This window comes from Athene cunicularia (assembly GCF_003259725.1).
Source record: "Athene cunicularia isolate RWA chromosome 3 unlocalized genomic scaffold, athCun1 chr3_part1, whole genome shotgun sequence".
Lineage (NCBI taxonomy): Eukaryota > Metazoa > Chordata > Aves > Strigiformes > Strigidae > Athene > Athene cunicularia.
Window position 1 is genome coordinate 119,596,666 of NW_020799097.1, and position 24,929 is coordinate 119,621,594.

Genomic DNA, 24,929 nt, shown 5'->3' on the forward strand with positions numbered 1-24,929 from the left:
GGGAATAATTATTTTCTTGATGTGCAGAGAAGACACTCAGAAAGATGCTTTTTCTATCCCTTCATCCTTTTCCCTTGGAAATGAACAGGATTGCAGTTCTCAAATTGTAACATTTTGCAAATCATGTATCATAAAGCATTTTCTGCTGTGACATGCCATTGTTTGTCTTTGGGCTTGCTAATTTTCTTTCATGGACATTACATGACACATTAATACAATAAACATGGGGTTGAGACAACCTCCTTTCCCTCCTCGGACACACACAGTATTAGTTTCAAAGGCCATCATGTCACAGCATTGGCCGTTAATTACCTCAAGACTTGGCATCCTCTTATCTCCCCAGAGGAGTTCACTGCCTTTCAAAAGGGCAAACCTCCAAACTTCAGAAACTGTTTCTTCATCAGGTTGAGAATTGCGCTTAACTAGAGATCATTCCCCTAAAATTAGGCACAAATACAATTTAATAAAGATGGTGAATTTTTCCCAACAACATCCACAGCGTAGCAGTTACTTCCAGAGATGGACTTGAAGTAGTAAGAGCAGCATCCAACAAGATGAATAATCACAGTGAGAGCAACGAGGGGGCAGTTTCATTTTATTCCTAATCTGATTTAACATCAGCCAAAAGCAGATTATCCCATCCTCCCCATCCCTCTTCCAGCCGTGTGCTCCTATGTTTCCTTTATGTTAGCTCTAACAACCATGCAGCTGCAGGGCACAAAAAATCTGTTCACTGGCCCAAGAGTAACCTAATCCACCAGAAGAATATTTCCTGCAAAGTTTTGCTTTTGGATTTAGTCCTGAAGGGAGTGCTGGGTGCAACTGTAATTGATACTTGTGGTGTGTTGGTCTCAGACATCTGCCAGCACCCACCCAGCCACCTTCTCCCTCCCCCTCCTCAAAAGGACAGTCGGGGGAGAAATGAGTTCAGGTTATGACAGGAGATCTTTTATTAATTTATTAATTTATTGCCAACTAAAATAGATTTGGATAGTGAGAGACAAAGGCAAATTAAAACACCACCTTCCCTCAACCTCCTCTTTCCCAGGCTCAACATCACCCCCTTGCCCCCAAAATACTCCACCCTCTCATCCAGGAGGGGCTTGCAGGGCTGTTTCTCACATTTTTTTTCCTAATTCCTTGCTGCCGGGGACTGTTTTCTCTTTTCTTGAACCCACTTCCCCCGAGGTGCTGCCGGTGTTGTGGTGGGGCCAGGCTGTGCCTTGATTGGAACTGGCCAGAACTGGCTGCACCAGGCACGGGGTGACCATGTCTGCCCTCACAGCCCTCCTGGCCAGTGCCATCACATCACCACACAGTTCAGTACCTGAGAGAAAAGAGTTCCCTTTTCGTCACAAAAAGTAAAGAAGCAACGTTTTCAAATATGGAAAATTTGATTTCAACTATAATCGAACCTCCTCTGTCCAGATTTCCAGCACAACGTCACACTGCCCAGCTCTAGCAGTCAGATACAGCTCACATTTTAAGAACACAATACTAAAAAAAATGTTTAAGAGGATTGGTACTGCAGGTACTGCAGTGCCTCTCCATTGAACAGATGGGATTGCAGTCACCTGGAATTACATAGATCTCAGTACTGTTAGACTGACAAACCTTTTGAGATTCAGGAGATGCTTTTAAAACAGGGTTGCATACAGACTGCAAGTGTCGTTCAGTTATTTGCAAACATAACACTATAAAAACTTTGCATGCAATTCAATGTCTTTGAACAAACGAATCCTGCTACAACCGAATTAACAGAATTGCTGGTGCATCTTCTTGGCTCAAAGTAAATGACTCACGTAACAACCAGAAGAAATAGAAGTCATGGTGGAATTTTAGGTTTTCATTTCTAAAATATGTAGGTATATACTCTAGAACTTTCATCTACAGTTCGTACCAATGTTAGAATCCAGGCTGGTATCATGGTTTATTGCCACTTAAACCTTGAACATGGTGGGTTTGCCACAGGTGACTTGTATCACTGCAAACTGACATCCTTGTTCACATTTGTGCTGTGATGGGATGTAGTCTGTAGCCTTCAAACACATGCACCTGTCCTGGTTCAGCTAGGATAGGGTTAAGTTTCCCCAGCAGAGAAGGGGGAAGGGATCTCCAGCCGGGTTATTCGTCAGGTTGGAGCGTGGGAACTTTTTTTTCCTTGGTGGCTTTGGTGGCGGGGAGCTCACAGCGGGCTTGTTCCGTGGCCATTTGCGGTATTTCTCTGTGTATCTTTTGTCTTGTTCACTGTTATTGCTGTTTATTGTTGTTATCATTGCTACTGTTGTTGTTCAGATTGTTTATCACACTGTTGTATTAAATTTCTTCTTATTTTAACCCGGGGTTTGTGCCTCACTGCCAGCCTGACCGGCTGAGGGTGGGGGAGGGGCAACGGCAACGTGGTCTCCAGTCCCGGCAGGGCTTAAACCACCACAGCACCCAAAGTGAAACCAGAGCTGTAGAAATGATCACCTTTAGGAAAACTGTTGTAAATTATAAAACTATGCCGAGAGCCCTTGGCTAGTGAGGAGCTCCTTTTGGAGCAGTCATTGCCTGGCTCCATCAGATAATTTGCCCAGAGGAGTCTGCGGTTTGGTTCTTCCACTTGGCTTTTCAAGCTCTGCACACCCACCAGATATTCCCAAATAATCCAACAAATAAGCATGAGTCATCAAAACATCTTGCACTGCCTCACTTCCAAAACCTCCAGTGTTGACATTAAGGGACTCTTAATGTTTGAGTCCTCTAAGAGAAATACCTCCAAGGATGACATCATGCCTCTGCCAAAGCTGACAGCTGAGCTCCAAGTGACCTCGCTGGGGACAGGATCTCACCTCAAACACATGCCTTCACACAGTGCTTTCTGAAAACAGCATTTTAACAGCTTTAAAAGGCTTTTTGGTTTAGGAATATGAGTTTAGTTGGTCTTTTTCTGTACGTCTATGTGGGTATTTACAGCAATAGAACTGAGTATAATAAATTACACAGAATCACACAATCGCAGAATTGTCTAGGTTGGAAAAGACCATGAAGATCATCCAGCCCAACCATCAACCCAACATGGACAGTTCCCAACTGCACCAGATCCCTCAGTGCTGGGTCAACCCAACTCTTCAACCCCTCCAGGGATAGGGACTCCACCACTGCCCTGGGCAGCCCATTCCAACACCCAACAACCCCTTCTGGGAAGAAATGCTTCCTAACATCTAGTCTGAACCTTTCCTGGTGTAACATGAGGCCATTCACTCTTGTCCTATCACTTGTTACTGGATTCAGTAGACTCACCACCAGCTCTCTGCAACCTCTTTTCAGGGCGTTGTAGAGGGCGATGAGGTATCCCTTCAGCTTCCTCTTCGAAGATTGGGTGACTCCAGCCTAAATATCTATTATGATATATTGTAGCTGATCAGCTCCAAGAGGAATTATGACATAAGCTATGGGGGCTCCTCCTCTGTGAGTCCACCTGGATGTCTGACCAACATACACCTGCACACCGCTCATAGGAACAGCCTTGTGTGCCTGAAGGTGCACAGAGTCTAGTGGGGGCTAACCCTCTGAGGACGTGACACCTGCAGTCCTTAGCAGGCTTGTACAAACTCCAGGATGAGTGCTGACACTGTAACTTCACAGGTCCTTTTTCCCCAGGATGATTACACTATGAGCAGGTTGCAACCTGCAGGCTTTGCCACATTTACACCCTGTCATCACCCTGGAGCAACTGGTGAACATACCTCACTGTTTCTCAGATGCTGTTTAAGAAACAAGGAAAAGCTGCTGCTTCAAACCCTTGTAGCCTGGACCCTAAGGAAAGACCTGGACAGGCTGGAGCGATGGGCTGAGGCCAACTGCATGAGTTTCAATAAGGCCAAATGCTGGGGGGCTGCACTTGGGCCACAACAACCCCCAGCAGCGCTACAGGCTTGGGGAGGAGTGGCTGGAGAGCTGCCAGTCAGAGAGGGACTTGGGGGGGTTGATTGACAGCCAGCTGAACAGGAGCCAGCAGTGTGCTCAGGTGGCCAAGAAGGCCAATGGCATCCTGGCTTGTGTCAGCAATAGCGTGGCCAGCAGGGACAGGGAAGGGATCTGACCCCTGTACTCAGCACTGGTGAGGCCGCACCTCGATGACTGTGCTCTGTTTTGGGCCCCTCACTACAAAAAGGCCATTGAATGACTCGAGCGTGTCCAGAGAAGGGCAACGGAGCTGGTGCAGGGTCTGGAGCACAGGTCTGATGGGGAGCGGCTGAGGGAACTGGGGGGTTTAGTCTGGAGAAGAGAAGGCTGAGGGGAGACCTCATCGCCCTCTACAGCTACCTGAAAGGAGGGTGAAGAGAGCTGGGGGTCAGTCTCTTGAACCAAGGAACAAGTGACAGGACAAGAGGGAATGGCTCCAAGTTGCACCAGGGAAAGTTTAGACTAGATGTTAGGAAGCATTTCTTTGCAGAAGGGGTTGTTGGGTGTTGGAATGGGCTGCCCAGGGCAGGGGGAGAGTCCCCATCCCTGGAGGGGTTGAAGAGTCGGGTCAACAGCGCTTAAGGACATGGTGTAGTTGGGAACTATCAGTGCTAGGATAATGGTTGGACTAGATGATCTTCAAGGTCCTTTCCAACCTAGATGATTCTGTGATTCTGTGAAACAGTGCTTGGACATTCACGTTGTCCATCTGTACAGTTTCAGCAATTCTTGCATCCATTAGCCAATTTCTACAAATCTGGAGAGGCCTACAGAGCTGACAGATGCTCATTGCCTATGGGAGGCTTGCACAAAGCGCAGCCTGAGGGTTACAGGCAACTCTTGAGACCGGCAGCCAAGAGGTAAGAGTCACGTGTACTGCTGGCACTCAGGTACTCCGTCTCTTGTGTAACAGGCATATGTGGAGTCTCGGCTAAAAGTCTTGTAGCAGGTGGAGCAGAGGAGCCAGGTAGCTGACACGTCTGTACTGGGACAGGGAATGTGGGAAGAAGAGCAGCGTATTACCTTGCAAGCAACTGCGAACTCAAGAGTTGATAAAGAAGCATATAGGATACAGGCCATAAAATAAGGGTGTTGCATCGCTGTCACACAGGAGACTTCCAAGGTAAGTGAGGAAGTCTCATTTGTGCCTGTGGTTAAGGCACAAAGCTGTAGGAAAGCAGGTCTCACTGTATCTGTAGCTCATGTGTTCACCAACATATTTTATTTGGTTCATTAGGCAGACAGGAGTGGGTAACAAGACATTTATTGTGTTCAAATCATCATTAAGTGATGCTAATAGTCTTTATGAGGATTTATGGCCCAGGTTATGTGGAAGATAAATGTTATGTCACTATAGGACTGAAACCAATAGAAGTCAGTGTACAAGTCCTCCTTATCTCTGTGTTATCTTGTAATGGAGTGAATAATCAAGCACAGGACTATTAGAGCAGAACAACCTCCCACAAGCTTTCCTGTAAAAAATGACCAAGAAGAGGTAAGTTTTATTAATCAGTTGTGCTAGCTTTAGACCCATTACAGGAGCACTTTACTGCAAGCTATCAGTGATGTCAGCTCCCGCATAAAATCTAAATACAATTTCCTGCAAGTTGTAGGTTCTCAGTATTTCTTGGCAGATCTGGACTCTGATATGAGGCAGTAGCACTTTCTCAACTCACCTGCAAAGCATCTAGAAACCCCCTTATAGATACTTCATGTTAAAAGCCACAGAAATTCTCCGCGTTTATCCTCACTTTGCCATAAACCAAAATGAGCCTTTCACATGAAGATGTTGGCCAGGTATAAAGTAATAGTTTATGTTACTTCATCCCTTCCTTATTAGCACTGTGAAGAATGTATTCTTACCCAGATTTTTTGAAAATTCTTACAGCTATCTCCTCTTATTCTTTCTCCTCTTTCCTTCAAGCTAATTTTGTTTTCCCTCTACCCACTTTCCATTGCTTCCCATTCTAGAGAAGTTTCTTTGTATACTCTGCTAACAAGAGCCGTTATTTCCTTACCTAGCCACATTATCAACTTTCCCTTCAACTCCCCAGTTCTCTTCTAAGTCTTCTCCTGCTGATCAAGATGATCTGAAAACCAGATTCTTTCCTAAGTCATATTTTAGGTGCCTCTCTATTGAACAGATAGGATTGCAGTCACCTGGAACTACATAGGTCCAAATACCGTTGGAGTGGCAAACCTTCTGAGATTCAGGAGATGCTTTTGAAATAGGGCTACATATAGACTGCAGGTGCCATTCAGTTATTTGCAAACATAACATGGTAAAAACTCTGTATGCAATTCAATGTCTTTGAACAAATCAATCTTGCTACAATGGAACGAAAGGAACTCCTGATGTATCTTCTTGACTCAAAGAAAATGACTCGTGTAACAACCAGAAGAAATCATGGTGGAATTTTAGGTTTTCCTTTTTAAAATGTGTAGATATATATACTCCAGAACTTCTCATCTAATTCTCCATCATTCTGCTTAAAACTGAGTTGTGAAGACTGTCCAGTTGCACCATTATCACACACCACTGTGAAATGTTGCACCTCTTTCACCCGTAACACCATAATAACCAATAGTTCTGGCTTCTTTTTCTAGACTCTGCTATTAACATTAACATTTCAAGTAACGATAGCAGTTACTGCAGCCTTGCTAATACTTCTGAATTGATTACTAGCTTTGCTTCCTCTTAGGCTTCCTTCTCCTTTCACAGCATCTGCCATACTGTCCAAGTGAACCGCGGCAGTTTCCCTAAATCAGGACCCCTCTTCTTCCTCAGTCAAATCTCTTGTATTTCACAGCATTTCTGGAGGTTAATTCACAAGCAAAGCAGCAGGCTCTTTGTACCTACAGAATACACAAAATGGAATTCAAATCACCTCTAAACTTTAGTGTAACGGGCCTCTCCTCCATGATTTGCTCAACTGCGGCCCTCTGAAGTCACTTACTGCAGAGCCACATTGTTAAGGTACAGAGCAAAGATGACAGTACAGGAGCAAAGAAAGGCCAAAAAAAAAAAAAAGGGCTATATGTTAGGTTTGGTTTAGGCTATTACAAGCTTTTAGCAGCAAAATTTATTATGGCAGAACACTGACCACTCTGGCACCAACCTGTCTGCTACAAAATACTCCAGGACACATAATTGTGTGTTTGGGTATAAAATCAATAGTATTCAGATTGTTTGTATTTATATGCATTTCATCTGGTTGCCCTTCCTTTATAATTTTATCCAGCTATTGCTGTCAAGTGTATAATTTCCTCTTGGACTGTATCTGCTTATGCCAGTGGCAATGGTTACTCATCACGTACAAGAGTTTACAGACCACGTCATTGCAAAGTGTGTCTGTCCTCACCATTTATTTTTCATAAGCCCCTTTTAAGTTCAAAATAGAACTAGTAGCAGAATTAGACCCATAATTAAAGTAGCATAAGATCTTTCATGGGCTTAAGTAGAAGTTGGATGATAGGAAATTCTGCTCCTGGCAGTCTTCATGATTACTGATACAGAAATTCGTACATGCTAACAGTTTTCTTCTCCTAAGTACCTTATCTAGAAAGTCAGCTCTGTACCTGGTTTGTGCCCTGTACATTGCTTGTGACTCTCAGGACAAGAGTATTCTTTTTTTTTCCTTTTTCCTCCACCTAGATTAAAGCAAGAAAAGTTGGACAAAGAAGAGGCACATTGCCTAAGTAGCTTCCAGAAGAAGTCTGGCTTCTTTTATTAAAAAAAAAAATAAAAATCTGAGTATTATAGAGACACAAAAGCAAAGCAAAACTAAAACATGTTATCTGCTGCTTGAATTATGATTTAGTATGTATGTATGTATACACACAATAGAATTGTGATAGTGCAGGGCAAAAAAATCATATGCTGGAATCCAAATCTCCATAAAGAGATATTAAGCAAGCAAGGAGAAGAAACAATTTAACAATTTACATTTTACAAGCCATTTTGCCATGCGGATTCTATGAAAGAATGAATTTATGCCAAAGTTTCTATGAAGTTGGCACGGAAAAGTGCTTTTAGAATGAAAGTAGGCTAACACTTATTTTAGCTTTTCCAAAAACAATTCCATTTTCAAACACGGGTACGTACAAACCCATACGCACGATCTTCAATTTTTCACTGCCTACATAGCGAAGCTTCCACACAATAATTTAATGCTGCATATTAGAGTAATATTAAGGGCTGTGACAATGCAGCTTCTTTGTAGCAACATTTCTGAAGTGTTGTAGGATAGTTCTTCATTTCATCAAACCATGAGGATCCAGTCTGATATCTCAGCACAAACTATTTCAAGACAGGTGCATTCCATCTTTTTGTTTACGCAACCTGGAAAGCCCTTGTTTCATATTATTTACAGAACCATATAAAAATATCTTCAACTATAGGACTACATTGATTCCACAATTAAAAAAGCACACAGAGGTGACAGTATCTCAATATATGCTGTAACATAAGAGCGAAAATGAACTCAGGCTATTAAAAAAAAATTTATTAAGATCTTTTTCAATGAAAGATTGGTACTACAATCAATGTAACCATTTAATCAGTCAAGTATGTCTGTTATAGGCAGGCACAACATTACAAAACAGGCAAGTATAATGCCTGATTAAGCGAATACAGTCTGAATATCTATTCATTCACTATTTCTGAAAAACAGAATTATCAAATATCCACCAGGGAAAAAGATGAACTATTTTAGTTTCTCTTTGGCATACTTATCAGGACGATGAATTAATTAAAAAAAATCTTCTATTGCTGCCAGTGCTGTGAAGGAAAAAGTACTGAACGGAAGATTGTATGTCAGAACTCACTTTTAGGACTCAAGCGATCTGGCTAACGTATCAGAACTGGTGACAAGTGACAGTTCAGCTGCCAATGCTTCACAAGGCAGACAAGGATTACATTGTTTTATAATGCAGTTTTGTGGAAGGTATAAAAAGAATTACAGTAAATTTATGCACAGTACATACATATTACACACAGTTATATAAATACCCATGCTGTGGCTGGACTTCGGGAAGTTGCTTTATTGATAAGAAAGCTAGTATCAGACCTCCCAACATCCATTTAATACACATTGCACTTCGCATCCAGTAATATGTTCATTTCTGTACCTCTCTTAAAAATAGATTTTAAACAGAAGCGAAGAATAATATTGAATCTTTCCATAAACTTTGTTTTCTTATTTACATTGTAATATTTCATTATACATAAAGACTGCGTTACGATACATCATCTTCATATAGCTTTTTGTAATACATACAGCTTGAAGCTATTAACATCTTAGTTTGGGAATAGAGATATGACCTATAAGACTATTTAAAAACCATTCTAGCCTTAATTTTTCTCTAGTTTGTTTCACTGAAACCATTCTTTGACAAAAAAAAAAAAAAAATCCTTGGGGAGGAAAAAACCAACCCATGTTTAAACCACCTCTGGATTTCCTTAAACCACTGAGAAACTTAGAAACCATAATCATTTTTTTGCATAATTATATAGCCACTTCAAAGGCTCGTTACTTTTAAATTTAGAACATGAATGACAATTATGACCATATCTTTAAATTAATTTTTTTTAAAAAAAAACCCCTTTCAGTTATTTTCCAAACATAAAACAATGAAAACGTAACCATTAATCATACATATTCTTTGCACAACTGGGAAGAGTTCCTATTTTATTAGGGAAAAAATGAACATGCACACACCCCCATTCACAGAGTGAGAACATAAACTACAGCAGCACTTGTCTCAAGTTATGGTGCACATGGTTGCAATACGGGGTATAAAACAAGAATAGAATTTCCATCATCTGTAAAAACACAGAAAAATTATTGTCCAAAAAGTCATTCACATTCTTCGCAATGAAGTGAGGGATCAGCTGTTCAGCTTTCTGGACTCTCCAGCCGACAAACTCCTCCTTCTATTGCCACGGACTGTCCCGCCACGGCTCCAGGAGGAAGTCTTGAAATGTGAGTCTGTGAAAAAGTCAAGTCAGTATTATCGAGCAAGAAAGAGAGGCAAAATTATGCAGGACACAAAGCAAGCTCATAAGTATTGAACGATTCAGCTGTTCCATCACTGAAGTCTGAGAGCAAACTACAGAGCAGCTCGAAAAGCTGCAAACAACTGGGATTCTTCTATTTTGTTTGCATGAATGTTTAACACATAAAGGGAAGGACCACAACAGATGTGTAGAAAAGGTAAACTGGATGACCCGGTGCACTGAAAGTAGAAGAAAAGAATATCCAGAGTGAAGACAAAAGAAAAATAACTGTGGCATTCCATGGTGTATAGGTCTATTTCTTAGGGAGATTCATATAAGTTTAGTATTGCATACGGAAATACACCTTACAGAAATCTTAGGCACAATAAATTATTTGGCAGAGATAAAATAACACTTCAGAGCATAAGGCAACTGCAATGATCAGGATGCAAAGAAGAAATTTCTCTGCATAAAATACCTACTTGTCCACCTAAAAAACACCCAAAGACTTCCTCTAAAGTATTTGTTGCCAACCATCAAATAAATGGACCCAAAGAGCAATTGCGTTTTTGTCTACAGGCATCTTTTCCATGGAGAAGTTTTTAAAGCAGGCCTTTGAGATGGTTCTGTAATATTTCAAACAGAAAGTAAAAGCCAAAAAGTGGGCACATGTGTGTGTGCACCCAAAACTCCAGTCTATAACTCTGTTGTAACTCAGTGACACTGAAAATCTGTTAAAGATCCTTTATATTCTGAGGTGTATTTTATTACTGATGGGCAAAAGCATTCACTTGGTAAAAACCACTTTGACTTATTTTTAAAAGTAATGACTTTTTTTCCCCCTTGCACATGCTTATGCTGTGAAAACTGCTTATGTTTTCATCTAGTGTTGATTTTGAGCTACAGCAAGAGCCATGTACAGATACAGCGACTGCTTTCATATAGGGCCAAGTGGCTAAAGCAATGTTTAAACAGAACAACAAAAGGAGCCAGAAGCATGTTTCTACAAACTGTTTCCTACTTTCAGAGCTGCGAGTGAGCTCTTGTAAAACATGAAAAAAAAAAAAAAAAAAAAGCGCCTTTGTGGAATTACAAAATGCAATAGGGTTGATAACAGCATTTCCACAGGCTTGAGGCAGAAAATAGCAATGGCAGGGACTCACCAGCTCAAGCTACACTTCAGCCACCCCTCCCACCAAGGCAGGAGTGCTGGCCCTCATTTTCCTCATGAGTTCTGAGTTTCACCGAGTGATTCATTAATGCTCAGAAAACATAACACTTAAACAATTATTAAATTAGGAACTAGAAATGATTCCTACTATGATATAAAGGTCACAACATTGAAGTTGCTGGCATTGAGAAATTACAGCTTCCTGTAAGCGCAGCCAAGTACATATTTAAGGTTTTATACATACATTATCCCATTTAAAAGATTTAAGTGCTGCAAAATGTCTAACTTGCAATGAGGCAATGGGTTGTGACAAGTATATAAGTTCATTAAGCATAACTTGAATCAATTGAGTGGAAAGTGATTTGAGACTGTAACCCCAATTCATTGCATCGAAGAGACATTTTGTATCTCAGAAGCAGCTTCTTTTAATTAATTTATTGATAAGGGTATCCTGGTGCCTGCTCTTAGGTGGTCTTGTTTACAGTTAAATTACAGAATGAGATTTAATTAAAAACATTTAAAGGTTTTCATTTTACTGCTAAAACTCTGATGTCTAGTCTTCCTGCTTGATATATGAACATCTTCCAACTTTCAGAACAATTTTGGTTACAACTGTGATTTACCACTTCAAGAAGAAAAGATTCTTTTCAAATCTATTACAGTTTTCCGCCAAAATGTAACCGACAATTTTTGGAGATATTATTTCGTGAGTTTAAATTTAAAAAAAAAAAAAAAAAAAAAAAAAAAGATATTTTTATGACTGAGACCCCCAAGACATTTTTCAAGGTCTGTTAAAATTTCTAAATGAAAAGTGGGACAGCCTGACAGTGTAGATGTGGCATTGTTCGATGATCACAGTAGCAAATTTCTTCAGTGGAAGAATGCCACCAATTGTTTAGTGAAATACTGCAATCAAAGCAAACCAGTGGTCCACTTTAAGGCAGGCATAATTTAAAAGTGTGATTGCTTGTACAGTGGTCAGAATTATTAGCAGATTGTGGTAGCAATACAATAAAAAGCACAGAGCCCAAGGATGCTGCCAAGAAGAAGAGAGGAAGCTTTTTACTGAAACAGAAGAAATATTAGTACTATCACGATTATCTTGAATCCTGTAATCAATTTTTTTTTTTCATTATAACTACAAGAGACCTGATCTGTGTAAATTAGTTTTCTGACCCAAGTTATAAATTAATGTTTTGCATAGGATTGTTGTATCCCACAAGCAAAAGTTAAGTGTCTAATAGACCCTTATGTAATTGCAGGAGCAAAATTTGAGGCTTCATTAAATCCACATGAAATCTATAGATCCTGTTACTTTTAAAAGTTAGTTAAGCATAATATCCCAATAAGCTTTCTAGCAAGGAAAGGAAAATATGCAAGAGGGGATAAGAAGATAGTCAATATCTGTCAATACATTATCAAGTACTTATGCTTAAATAGCTGTCCAAAACACATTTCCTATATAAAAACTAAGTTCCTATAAAAGGAAAATCACATTTCCCACACAAAAGACCCCAAACAACTATTCACTAGCATCTGTACATTTCCATTTACAGAAACATCCCAACCACATATAACAAAACCTTTTTTTAAAGCCTTTACTTGCATCCTGTTTATTTGCATACTTTATATGACAGAGAAAATACAGATGCTGTTTTACACTACTTTTTACTTTCACCAATGGCCGTCTTATGTAGAACAAAAATGAGACAGATCCAAGATGACAGTGTTTAAAATATGTTACCTAATAAGTAATATGAAAGGATAACATTGCCATGTCAAGACAGCTTCAGATAAACTCCCAAGTGAATTCTGACAATTACATCTCCCTTGTTCTAAGCCATAAGAACAAACTCTAGTAAATAAAAAGAAAGATCAAAGAACATTTAATATTTTTAAATGCAACCACAAAACTTATTTGTACAGTTTGTTACATTTTTATATCCCAACATCATATTTTATATTAAGTCCAGATTGTACCGTGGATTAGGTTTAGATTTTAAAACATAAAAATAAAAAACAAACAAAAAAGAACAACACCGGAAAGCTTTTAATTGGGTTCGATTAGTCCATCAACTTTACAAGTTGAATGAACCCACATCTGGGGGAAATTGTGCCTGGGATCACAAAAACAGGAAAAGAAAAAGTTTTTCTGAATTAATCCTCCACTCAGCTTCATGGAAGCCTCTCTTTGAGGAAACCATATGCCAAGGAAAGGTAGATTAAGAATGACAGGGCTATCTATATCTTCAGCTTCATAAATAGAAATTTTACTGTCCCAGAATATTCCAATTTGATTTGCTTTCCTAGAGAAAAGTGAGGTTGGTGAGGGCCTGGTAGGAGCAGAGGTCCTGACAGCTAGGAAACCAGTTAGCCACCACAAATCTTTGTCTGCAGCTGAAAGAAAGAGCCTTGTGCCCACAGTTCAAAAAGACAAAAAGGTAAATGCTAGATGCAATAATTGATATTGCTTCCCAGCCTTGCACAAAGCACAGACTAGTTAACCAACCTTCAGACAATTCTTGCTCCATGGATTTGTCCACCTTGCCCCCTTTCCCTCCTAACCAAACCAAAACTGTGGAGCAACCAACTCCCCCAACCCCAATGCTGCAGACACTTGTCTGTGGAAATCTTACTATCTCTCATTGCCTTTTGATGCACATGGGGAAGTTTCCCACCACACTGGAATAAGCATTAACTGCTATAGGGACAATACATGGTTTTAACTTTTTGTCATGAATATTTGATTTACTTTTCAAGTTATGTATTTTTAGTATATTTTTTAAAAAAAACCAAAACTACAAGTTGTGCCAAGATTTACTTTACTTCATGTCTTATAGACAAAAGATTCTGAAACAACCTTGAGACCAACTAATATAAAAAGGATTTCTTTTAGTCTTTAAAGAGCTAGTCTCCCTTTATTCACATAAAAGTATAAGTTTTGTCACAACAGTTTTGGTTGGGTTTTTTTTTCATTAAAAGCATAAATACAATGTAAAATGAATATGAAATTTAAGCCAAAAGACAGACAGTGCTGCATGAGAAAAATGAAGTCAATCAAATGCTGCCAAAAGGACAGAGTACAACTACCAGATGGCAGCACATTCAGTTCTTAAGCAAATCTAGGGAGTACTTCATGTGTTTAGCTTTCTTATTACATGCCCAGGATGTGCTCTGGAAAGAGTAATTTATAAACCAAACTTTTTCCATTCATTACCCTATTGAGATGAAATATAATGGAAGACCAAGGACATCACATACTTAATGAAGTTATTTTCTACCACCTTACTCCTTAAAGAAAAGTACCATCAAATCCATATATTCTTTAGAAATTCAGAATCACTCGGATCTACAAGCTTTCTAGCTGGTTACACGCTTCCACCATGAGAACCACCTGGCTGTTTATTCTCAATTTATTTCCTAGGCAGTAATAGCCATCCTCTGCTGCTCTGTCTGCTGCTTTCTCCCAACATGGTTTGAATATACATTTGCCATATGACAGGAAAAGGTGCCCTGCAAAATACTGGCAACTGCTACTATCAGAATAACCCATATGCAACTTGCTTGGTGAAATCTTAAAAACAAACAAAAAAACAAAAAAACCCCACAAACAAAAAAAACCCAAAACAAACAAACAAAACACCCCCCCAAAACAAACAAACAAAAAAAACCCCCAAAACCCCCAAACAACAAAAAAAAAGGGTGGTAGGGAGAGAGGCTGCAGAATGATTGTCCTTGTGGGCAAAAGCCAGGAAAACAGACATACTGATGGGGTACTTCTGGCTCTCAGGCACTGAAAAAAATGATTCTACATATATGTTGTTGAGGAAGCTAACATGTTCCCAAGCTCAAATTCATTTGGTGGGTTAAGTATATTACTATACACTATTTATGTATCTAAAATCACTGATGTAATGCATTAGGGAACAAAAATATCAAATCTTCAGAAAGTTGAAAGCTACAATATTTTAATCTCTTGAAATCATTCATACTTAGACAGTCTATAGCCATGTACCAACCAAAGATCTATTCAGCTCAGTGTCCCAGGCTTTTGTAGAGGTATACTAAAATGCTGCCATATAAATTAAAATATGATTTTTACCATTCTGAATTGCAGGAGCTAAGTCAGGTTACTGCATTTATATTTGCATACTTGGATACACAATCTCATCTTGTCTGCTCCCTTCTAAAATATGTTGGCCAAATATGAGAGTTCCAGAACTGCTGGCTTTATGCAAGAACTCAGCCCAAAAAAATGAACTTATCTTCCCATCTCAGAGCCCATAATTTCCATGAAGGTCTACGAGCCAAATATTTTAACCGGTATCTTAGCAGTGAAGGTTATTTCCAACAAATATAAATGCCTTGGTTTTTATGAGAGAACTGGATGCTCTACTGTGTACAGTTTTTTTCAAGTGACAATTTCTGACTGATTCCCTAGTCTCCAGACAAGAGTGCGATTAAAGAAAAAAAAAAAAGTATAACAGTGACATATACTTTTCCTGTCTCATGGTTAAAAGACTGTCTCTGTAGTCTGAACTGAATGACTGAATTATTTGACTTCTTATTTCTCTTAACTAAACAGGCTCAGTAAATTATTCCACTAATTTTCAAATTAGAATTAGATTCTTCCAAGATGTATTTCTTCACCAGTGAGCAGTGGATAACTGCTCTTCTCCTAACAGAGGGCTTTCACAGACCTTTTACTCACAAGGTAAAATCCAGAAGTCCACCATCAGAAACCAACAATCACTACATCAGTGTTTGTCATATGTATTGCTTCAAACATAGAGGGAATTAATTTTGCTAAATTTTTCAGTGTTAACAAAGGCAAAAAAATCCAATTACAACACCTACCATCTCAACAGGAAAAGTGAACTGGAAATGGTCTCCTTGTCCACTATGTTTCCTCATACTGGAAAATGAAATTAACTGTCAGAGATAAAGTTTCTGTTTGCATATTGCAACCACAACATTTGGTGTAGACAGCAGTTGTTGCTGAGGGATGTTTTCAAACACAGCAATATGCAACACTCTCCACTACTGTTACCCCTTATCTTGCTAAGCAACTTGAATTTAATTCATTAGAAAATGGAAAGAATGGCATATGCAGCTTTGCCATAACATAAAGCTTAGTAATTAATATTATAAGAAAACTGAGTATCTGCCAAAGAGAGATTTAAACTGACAACTGAATTGGATTACATTCAATATTACAACTAGATTTTTAGAAATTTGTTGCCTGCGTCATCTAGCTGCTACAAAAACTAAAACCTATGAAGCTGAACTCCAAGGTTATCTCAAGAGTATTGCAACATTTACAATAATTGTAAAAGTTAGCAACACTTACACACAGATCATATAGTAAATTCATATATACTAAGAACTATAGTAAGCTGACAAATTATTTCAAATACCTACACCTAACACAGGACCAAAACTTCACATTGTTGGTATTGAGATTGGATCTTTCACTGGAAATAAAGCACTCTGACTTCAAATGCTACTGAAAACACAGTAAGGAAGTACCTATTTTCAAGCAAAAACATCATACACCAACAACTGCTTTTAATCACTAAGATAATTTAAGAAATGGGAGATCCAGGAAAAAAGTTTTGTGGCACATCCTGCCCACTTACACTTTCTGCACACAGAATACTCTGGGCCTTGAGTGAACAAATACTCTGCAGATCCTGCCTGAGATAAAAGGGCTCTCGCTTGATTATGCACAGATACACGACATCATATCAAAAAAAGGCTGCCTACCCATAACCAGAACCTTCAAGAGATGCAGTTGGTATGTGAATTCACATTGCAGGCATATGCTGCACCGTCATTTGAGACTGAAGAAATGCTTTTCCTTTGCAGCATCCTCCATTGGGCAAGCAGACAAGGAACAAGAAAATATGAAGACTCTGTAACTAAAAAGAGTCAATTAACCTGTAACCTACCCGTTAACCTCCTTTCCTTCTCATTCTCCATTTACATCTGAAAATCACATTATGGGTGAATTCAAGGAATTATTTCTCCCACACCCAAATTACAAGGCAGAAGGTCTTACAGCCCTTTATGCAAACTGACGCTTAAACTGCTCTACCAAATGCTGCACCAACCGTTAAGACCTCAAATATTGCACATTGCCTGCAACAGTATGGACACAGCTCCAAAAAGCAATGCTGAGTCATCAGAATAGAGCTATCTTCCCAATGGTGACAGCACAATTGCTTAAGCTCTCGGAATGTAACCTAAGTAGTTCAGGAAAATTGGAACCAATTAATGAAAAGCTGCCAGAGTATCTTTAAAGAGGTCACAGTGCTGGAAACAGGATGACCTTCTTAGCTTATGGTATGATCAGCTGTTGGATCTATTATGGGTCCATTAAAAAAAACCCAAACACCTAAACATCTGGAAGGTTATTCTGAAGACTAGTGTCTCAGAAAGAGAGGAAAGTTTGGGCAGGAAATCTAAAAGAGCTAACTGCTTATCAAAGCTCTTGAATTCACATCAAGTAATTCATGAGTCAACATTACAGTAACTAAAAAGAAAAAACATACTCCCTCAGTTCATGAAGTTATCTAATCTCCCAAACCTTCCATCTAGAAGTCTTAACCTTTGCTGATGCAGCAGTTACTGCGACAAAAGAAGCTGGGTAGTTTCAGAGGAAGTCCACAGACTTGTACTTTCTACTTATTCTCATGGCCACAGACAGAAACTTCCATAGAGCCTGGAATATTTCAACAGCCTAATGGCTAGAAATTGTTGAGTATCATGTGACAATCATATAGATGGCAATGCAGGAACTTGCTTTGGGAGCTCTTGGGAAGTCCTTTCATCTTCCCAAAGAACAGGCACAGGTTGACACAATCTGTCATGGTATTGCTTCGAGAAGGAAGTCTGAGACTGGCAATTTATAAAACACAATGTATGTGTCCTTTAAGCTCACCATAGCTGAGGCTCCCAGGCACCAGCCTGGATAAGTTGTAGCAATAGGTGGTACAGGTTAGTCCCAAGAAGCAGGTAAAAGGGTCAGAGCTGCTCAGATGAAAACTTTGTTTCCTCCCACATCCATTATGTGACAAACACAGTGATTATGAAACTGCTCGTGTCAAGAAGGATGACAAGAAGTGAAGAAGAAGACGGTTGACCCAGCAAGGATGAGCTTTGATCAGTTGCTTGTGGCAGTGACGTAAGGGTTCAAGGGCAGGAAGTCAATGAGATACCCCCTGTGCAGGTAGTGAAGATGACATTGTCAGTGCCAGAAGTGGGGGAGGAGCTGAAATACTTTTTGAGTACTGAGAGCTAAAGGAAAGTAATAAGACATGCAACCAGAGATGACTGTGTCAGCAATAAGGTGTGAGCTTAGTTCATCTGGCAAGCCTCCATGGTATTTTTAAAGTAACCTTCAACCAAACACTTTAAACCAACGCTCAACAGGACTTTTTCAGGAAACTGATTTAAAAAAAAAAAAAAAAAAAAAAAAAAAAAAAACTGTCCCACAGCTCTTGCAGGCTCAGCCATTTCATGCTGTTAAATCTGGTAAATGAGCATTCAGAGAGTCTAGTTCGGAGGTGAGTGGCCAGCTGCAGAACCCAGTCTTTCCTAAATCAGGAGGAAATAAACCCCTGTTGCAAGGCAACTTCTAAATCAGTACTTGGAGAGCTCACAGTGCTAAAAGTCTGAAGCACCAGCAAGTCAGGATGTACAAACCACTTGGAGTCTCTGATTCCACTTCCCTTGCCCATGTACATATTCAGGAGTTGCGATAGTTAATTGGTTGAGTATGTTTGCACCTCTCACGCATACCAGTGTCTGCAGGTGAGCTGACATCTAGCTTGTAAGTGCCTTGTAAGAAAAAGACCTCCTATACCTCCACAATCTTTGCGTCGGGTTCAGGACCACCATTCGCTAGGTCCTGTTATGAAATGCATTAACCTCCAATGCATGAAGAATCACACTAAGATTATAAAGCAGGATCCTTTTTTTTTCCCCTTAGTATGTACCGCTTTATATAATTACGATTCTAATATTAGTCTAATTCATAACGACATACACTTAAAACCTTTCTCAATTTCTTAAAGTCTTGCTATAAAAATATGTTTTCATGTTCATTAAATTGAACCAGCCCAAAGTCAGCCACTGTGACAAGCCCTTGGTTTAAGAATAAAACTTGAGTCCTAGACTGATGAAAGAAATAGAAACTGAGGCTCTTTACCACCCCAGAAAAACAGGAAAGAAAGATGTTTCCCTACAAGCTGCTGCCTGATCATTTTTCTACTGTACTCATAAACAAGTGATATTTTACACTTTTATGAATTCTTACAGCCTTATTCTTTCATGGCAAGCACTCAAAATTAATTGTACCAAAACAGATACTCTATTAAAGGATTTTTTTTTTTTTTTTCACTTGCAATACATTGTGTTCTATTTCAGGACAAGTTTTCCATCTACAACTTAGCCCTAGCTGTAGCAGAATAAAATTCCAGCTTTTATGACAGAAGACTTTTTTTGATCAATAGAAGTCAGCAGCAAAAGCATTTGTGGTTTTTCTCTGGAAAGCATTTGTGGCCACAGACTCAAAGAGGGAAGAAAGGGAGGGGGATTAACTCTTCAATGAAGGTCAAAAACATAATTTAAAAATGAACCAAGAAGAGCAGCTGTGTCTGTCAGCGCAATCAAGATTACCAGCTGGAGAATTTACCAGCAGTATGAAAACAATGCATACCAGATGTCAAATGTTGCAACTGTGAGTAGGAAAACATCTCTGGGCATGGCACTGTCATGCTAGTACTCATTACCAGACAGACTTCATATTTAGCATTTATTTATTAATTAGACAGACACTACCAGGAAGAAACAATAATATTTTGAGCCTCGCAGTGTAAGCCAGAGGCAGGTGTGCACACTGGAATAACTTAACATCACACATTCTAATAATTCTCCTTTCACTGCAAACACAAGATAATGATTTTAAAACTAACTAGTGAATTCTAGAACATCTGCAGCTGAGCTTGCCTTAGTTTCACTCAGTTCAGTCTGAGCTTTTAGCTTGAGTTTGGATTCTTTTCTAATAAATCTGAAATAAATATTAAGAAAACAAGTAAAACCACACTCTAATTCATGGATAATTAACTGGAAAAAACTGCACATAAGTCATGAAAGCGAGTGCTTCACTAACAACTCTACCAGCACTTCCTTCACCAGCTGCTTTTTATCTTCCTCCTCATTTTGGGGCATACTTGTCTTTTGTTCTATACATTTTACTCCTTGAGGATGAACTCATTCGTTCCCAATGCTTCAACCACCATTCTTGATGTTTAAAATATCTGATCTCAATTTCCTTCTTTTATATATTCCTTTATCTCTCTCACATCCTCCTTTGTATTTCTCTCTGAAATGAAATGGAGCGGGGGAAAAAGGTATTTAAAAAAAAAAAAAAGAAGAAATATTTGGGTTTTGTACTCCACTCCCCCTCCACTGTTGATGATTAAACTTTCTTCCTCGGCAGATCCACAAGCAGCCATTTCTGCAGAGAGTCAACAAACCCAGGCCCTCAAATTATTTCCTTTCCCAGGCTTTAAAATTAATCCTTCTTTAAAATCTACCATCAAAATGCTGGGTATCTTTCTTGATATCACCTGCTGGTATAAACTTTCTAGCTGTCATCTCTCTAATACACGTAAATATTCCATTAAAAACTCTCACCTCCCCCCCTTAATTTAACCATACTGAGAAGCCATCTTATTCTAGCTCTTTCCCCCAGTTTTGTCACTTCCTTTAACCAGTTCCAGTTGTCCACTCTTGTTCTTGATACTGATAGCTGTGCATTTATAAAGGTCTACAGAAGTTATGATTTTGTCTTAGCCTGCAGCTTCTCCCATGTTCATTCTCACTGTCCAAACACCTCTCCAAAATGCTCTAGTTGTTACATTGCAAAGCTTGCCTTTTAATCCTTTCAGTGCTGTCTTCCTAAGAGAAGGTGGCTCTCATCTCTTGGTTAATCCCTATTATTTCATGTTAAGAATTTTTCCAGTTTCCGCTTCTAAACTCAGTTTTGAAATAATATTTCTCTCATTCCAGAAAAAAAAAAAATTAGACCCAAACCTAAAGAATCACGGATATTGTTTACCACAGAAGCTATTCTAGAAACTACCCTGAAGTTTGTTTTATACCCTCTCCCTGCTTCCTTGGTGCAAATGCTTTATCTGAAGGAAGACAGGCCCATAGAAAAACACCGCACCAACCCAAATAGTCAGCGTAACTGAATCAAGCTAAAGTTATTTAAACACAATTACTGTCAGCAGAGGAAATGGAAAAGTGTTTGTGGCATCTTTGCCTGACATAATACATATGTTAGCATGGGTTTGTTAACTGCTGCAATTATAAAAAAAAAAAAAAAAAAAAAAAAAAAAAAAAAAAAAAAAAAAGGAATTAAAAATGTCCAGTCAATAGAGACATGTAACTGCTTACCCATTACTTTTCCCATTCTCTTAAAGATAGAAATTTCTTATATATTTCATTATCATCATTTGATAGTCTCCTTATCTTCTACACACATTCTACCATATGAGAACCTATTCTTCATGGCTTACCTTAGCTTTGCCATCCTGTGCAGACATATATCCAACACACATGCTCTCTGTTGTATGGCTCCACAGAAATTCCACTATAAAGGAAAATGCAAAGAAGTCACAAAAACTGCGTTGGCTTAAAATACCAGATGTAATTTAACAAGACTGGAATCTTGAGAAACAAATATAGGTTAAAACTTAGTTTGGGAAAGGACAAAAAACAAACTTAAAGAACAAAAAATACTTACCAGAATAATAAATCTCAAAAGATAGAGCTGTCAAACAAACAATATTTTCCTACACTATTCGCAGCCACACACTGCAGAACTAATACCCAGAATGCGAATGTTACTTCAAAGACATGGAGCCTCCAAGATGATAAATACATCAACTGCAACTACAGTTAAAAGATCAACCAACTTTTAAAGCAGATACAATTTGCATTTGATTGCCCTGAACCCTGAACACAAGCACACTACAATAGCATAAACCCAGATGATGTACAAGGATTCTGTAGAATTGTAATGCTATCAACAGAATAACCAGTAACAAGCACTTTTTCACAGAACTGAGCATGAACATACACATAATATGTAACTACCAATGGGTAAATGGAGATTTGTGGTTTAGCTGCACAAGTAGGATACAGGAAAACATACAGAAGAAGCAAAGTCTGCAAGATGAAAACTGAAGATACAGAGCAGGCAGGAAAGAAATTGTGTGAAAGCAAAATAGTCCTGCAGAAGAAGCAGGAGAGATGTCTGCTGATGGAAGCAGAGTAATACGGCACAATAAGCAAGATAGATGCCTGGCAAAATTACCTCAAGACCTGATCCCAAAAGTAAGCTGAATTACATCGAGAGCATATGTGATCACCCCCTGTGTTTGGGGAGAGGCTAAGGAGCACCAAAGGTCAGAGAGGAAAGAAAGACGGAGAAAAAACGAACCCATTTTGACTTTGGCTTCCCCATCAAAGCACTCTGAGTTCTGATCCCCTTGACAGAATTCTAGCATTTGCTGTGCAGCATCAGCTCTCTGGTACTGTTACACTCACAGCTAATTTGGGATGTAAATGTTGAAGACAAACAGTTTTGTGTTTGTAGTGGTAAAGAAAACTAATCATTGCTATCGTGTATTGTTAATGAATGTTAATCCAGTAAAGTGTTGAAGTTTGAAAGCAGCTCCCCAGCAGCGCTACAGGCTTGAGGAGGAGTGACTGGAGAGCTGCCAGTCAGAGAGGGACCTGGGGGTGTTGATTGACAGCCAGCTGAATATGATCCAGCAGTGTGCTCAGGTGGCCAAGAAGGCCAATGGCATCCTGGCTTGCATCAGCAACAGCGTGGCCAGCAGGGACAGGGAAGGGATCCTACCTCTGTACTCGGCACTGGTGAGGCCGCACCTCGATGTCTGGGTTCAGTTTTGGGCCCCTCACTACAAAAAGGCCATTGAATGACTCGAGCGTGTCCACAGAAGGGCAACGGAGCTGGTGCAGGGTCTGGAGCACAGGTCTGATGGGGAGTGACTGAGGGAACTGGGGGGGTTTAGTCTGGAGAAGAGGAGGCTGAGGGGAGACCTCATCGCCCTCTACAGCTACCTGAAAGGAGGGTGCAGAGAGCTGGGGATGAGTCTCTTGAACCAAGGAACAAGTGACAGGACAAGAGGGAATGGCCTCAAGCTGCACCAGGGCAGGGTCAGGCTGGCTCTTAGGAAGCATTTCTTTGCAGAAGGGGTTGTTGGGCGTTGGAATGGGCTGCCCAGGGCAGTGGTGGAGTCCCCATCCCTGGAGGGGTTGAAGAGTAGGGTCAACAGCGCTTAAGGACATGGTGTAGTTGGGAACTGTCAGTGCTAGGATAATGGTTGGACTAGATGATCTTCAAGGTCCTTTCCAACCTAGATGATTCTGTGATTGTGACCTATCAGCATTTAAACAGCCCCTTACAGTGATCTTTAATTCCCCGATACATACTTAGATATCTTTATATACACAGACGCACCCCTTTACTCAGTTGCAACACAAAGTTCAGATAAAGAACATATTATTCATACGTTTGGCTTCCACCTAATGGAACTTTATAACTCACCATACTATATTCTTCCTGCTCTATGTCCCAGTAACTTTTTTTTTCTGTTCACTAAGTACATAAGTTGGAGGGGGGGAAAAAGAAAGAATGAATTGCTGATGAGAATTCAGGATTGTTTCATAGAATACTGTAAAGGGTGTAAGAAATTAAACTGAAGTGTACATTTTTCCATTGGATTACAGGATGAATCTTATATGAATTACACATGATGCCATGAAAACCTCTTCCCAGGTATTTCTTTAGCGAGACACTTTCACATATGGCAAAAAGCATCATTAGCTGGTTTTAAAACTAATACATTCCTATTCCTCATGTTCTTTTAATATGACTGAAGAAGGTCACAGCATGCTGACTATGCTTCTCCTTTGCACCATTTATCTTTGCATACCAATATAGCCTGAGTGGAAGATCAAAGTTTAGACAATCCCAGGAAGACTTGAAGATTCTGACAGATATCATCACAAAAGAGAAATTAACTTCATTTGCTCCCCCCATAATAGATTCTTGACTGACATCACCAAACTTTAGTCAAAAGCTTTCACTAAGTGAAACATATTGAGTGCAATGTAACTGCACTCAAGGCTAACCACTCCCTAACACCCAAAAAAGTCCAACTATCAGTGAAAGCGGTTATTTCTTGGAGGAAAATTTAATCTTATCTTTCAGTTTTGAGAAGTTAGACAATAGTTGAGGCCAAGTATCCTCAAAATATTATTTCTCTGCCTTTGATAACTCTAGGCATATTCTTTTGATTTTTTTAATAGTTTTTCTGTTCTACATTGTCCACCAAAAGTAGCATGTACTAGCATGAAACACTGTTATTTCTAGCTATTACAAGTAGTAGAATTACAATTAAAATCCTACATACTTATCTGAAGACATTTCACATATTTTCAACCATTTAATAAATCACTTTCTTTAAATTTGTTTCAATAGTTTAAAAAATAATAATAAAGATCACCCCTGCAACAAAGACATGAGATTTCATTATTCCATACACTGAGGTTTTCAGTATTACACAACTTATCTTCAGTCCAAACAACACAAATAGTACATATGTTTAACTATACATTAACTCAGCATACACTATAAGGCAGGAAATTTCTGTGGTACAGAAAAAAATATCTTTAGAATAAGCTATACTACATCAATCTAATTTC

At 39.3% G+C, this 24,929-nt stretch overlaps 1 protein-coding gene across 2 annotated transcripts in view; it reads right to left on the reverse strand.

The window, feature by feature from the left end:
- Window positions 1-7,767: 7,767 nt before the first annotated feature.
- Window positions 7,768-24,929, reverse strand: part of TASP1 (taspase 1) — an 88,942-nt gene continuing 71,780 nt past the window's right edge. For both annotated transcript variants that reach the window (XM_026845874.1, XM_026845873.1), the window contains exons 13-14: window positions 21,710-21,783; window positions 7,768-9,941 (exon numbers count right to left, since the gene is read on the reverse strand). In XM_026845874.1, the coding sequence (XP_026701675.1) occupies window positions 9,849-9,941; window positions 21,710-21,783 (167 nt within the window). In that variant the 3' untranslated portion in view covers window positions 7,768-9,848. The remainder of the gene's footprint in view (window positions 9,942-21,709; window positions 21,784-24,929) is intronic.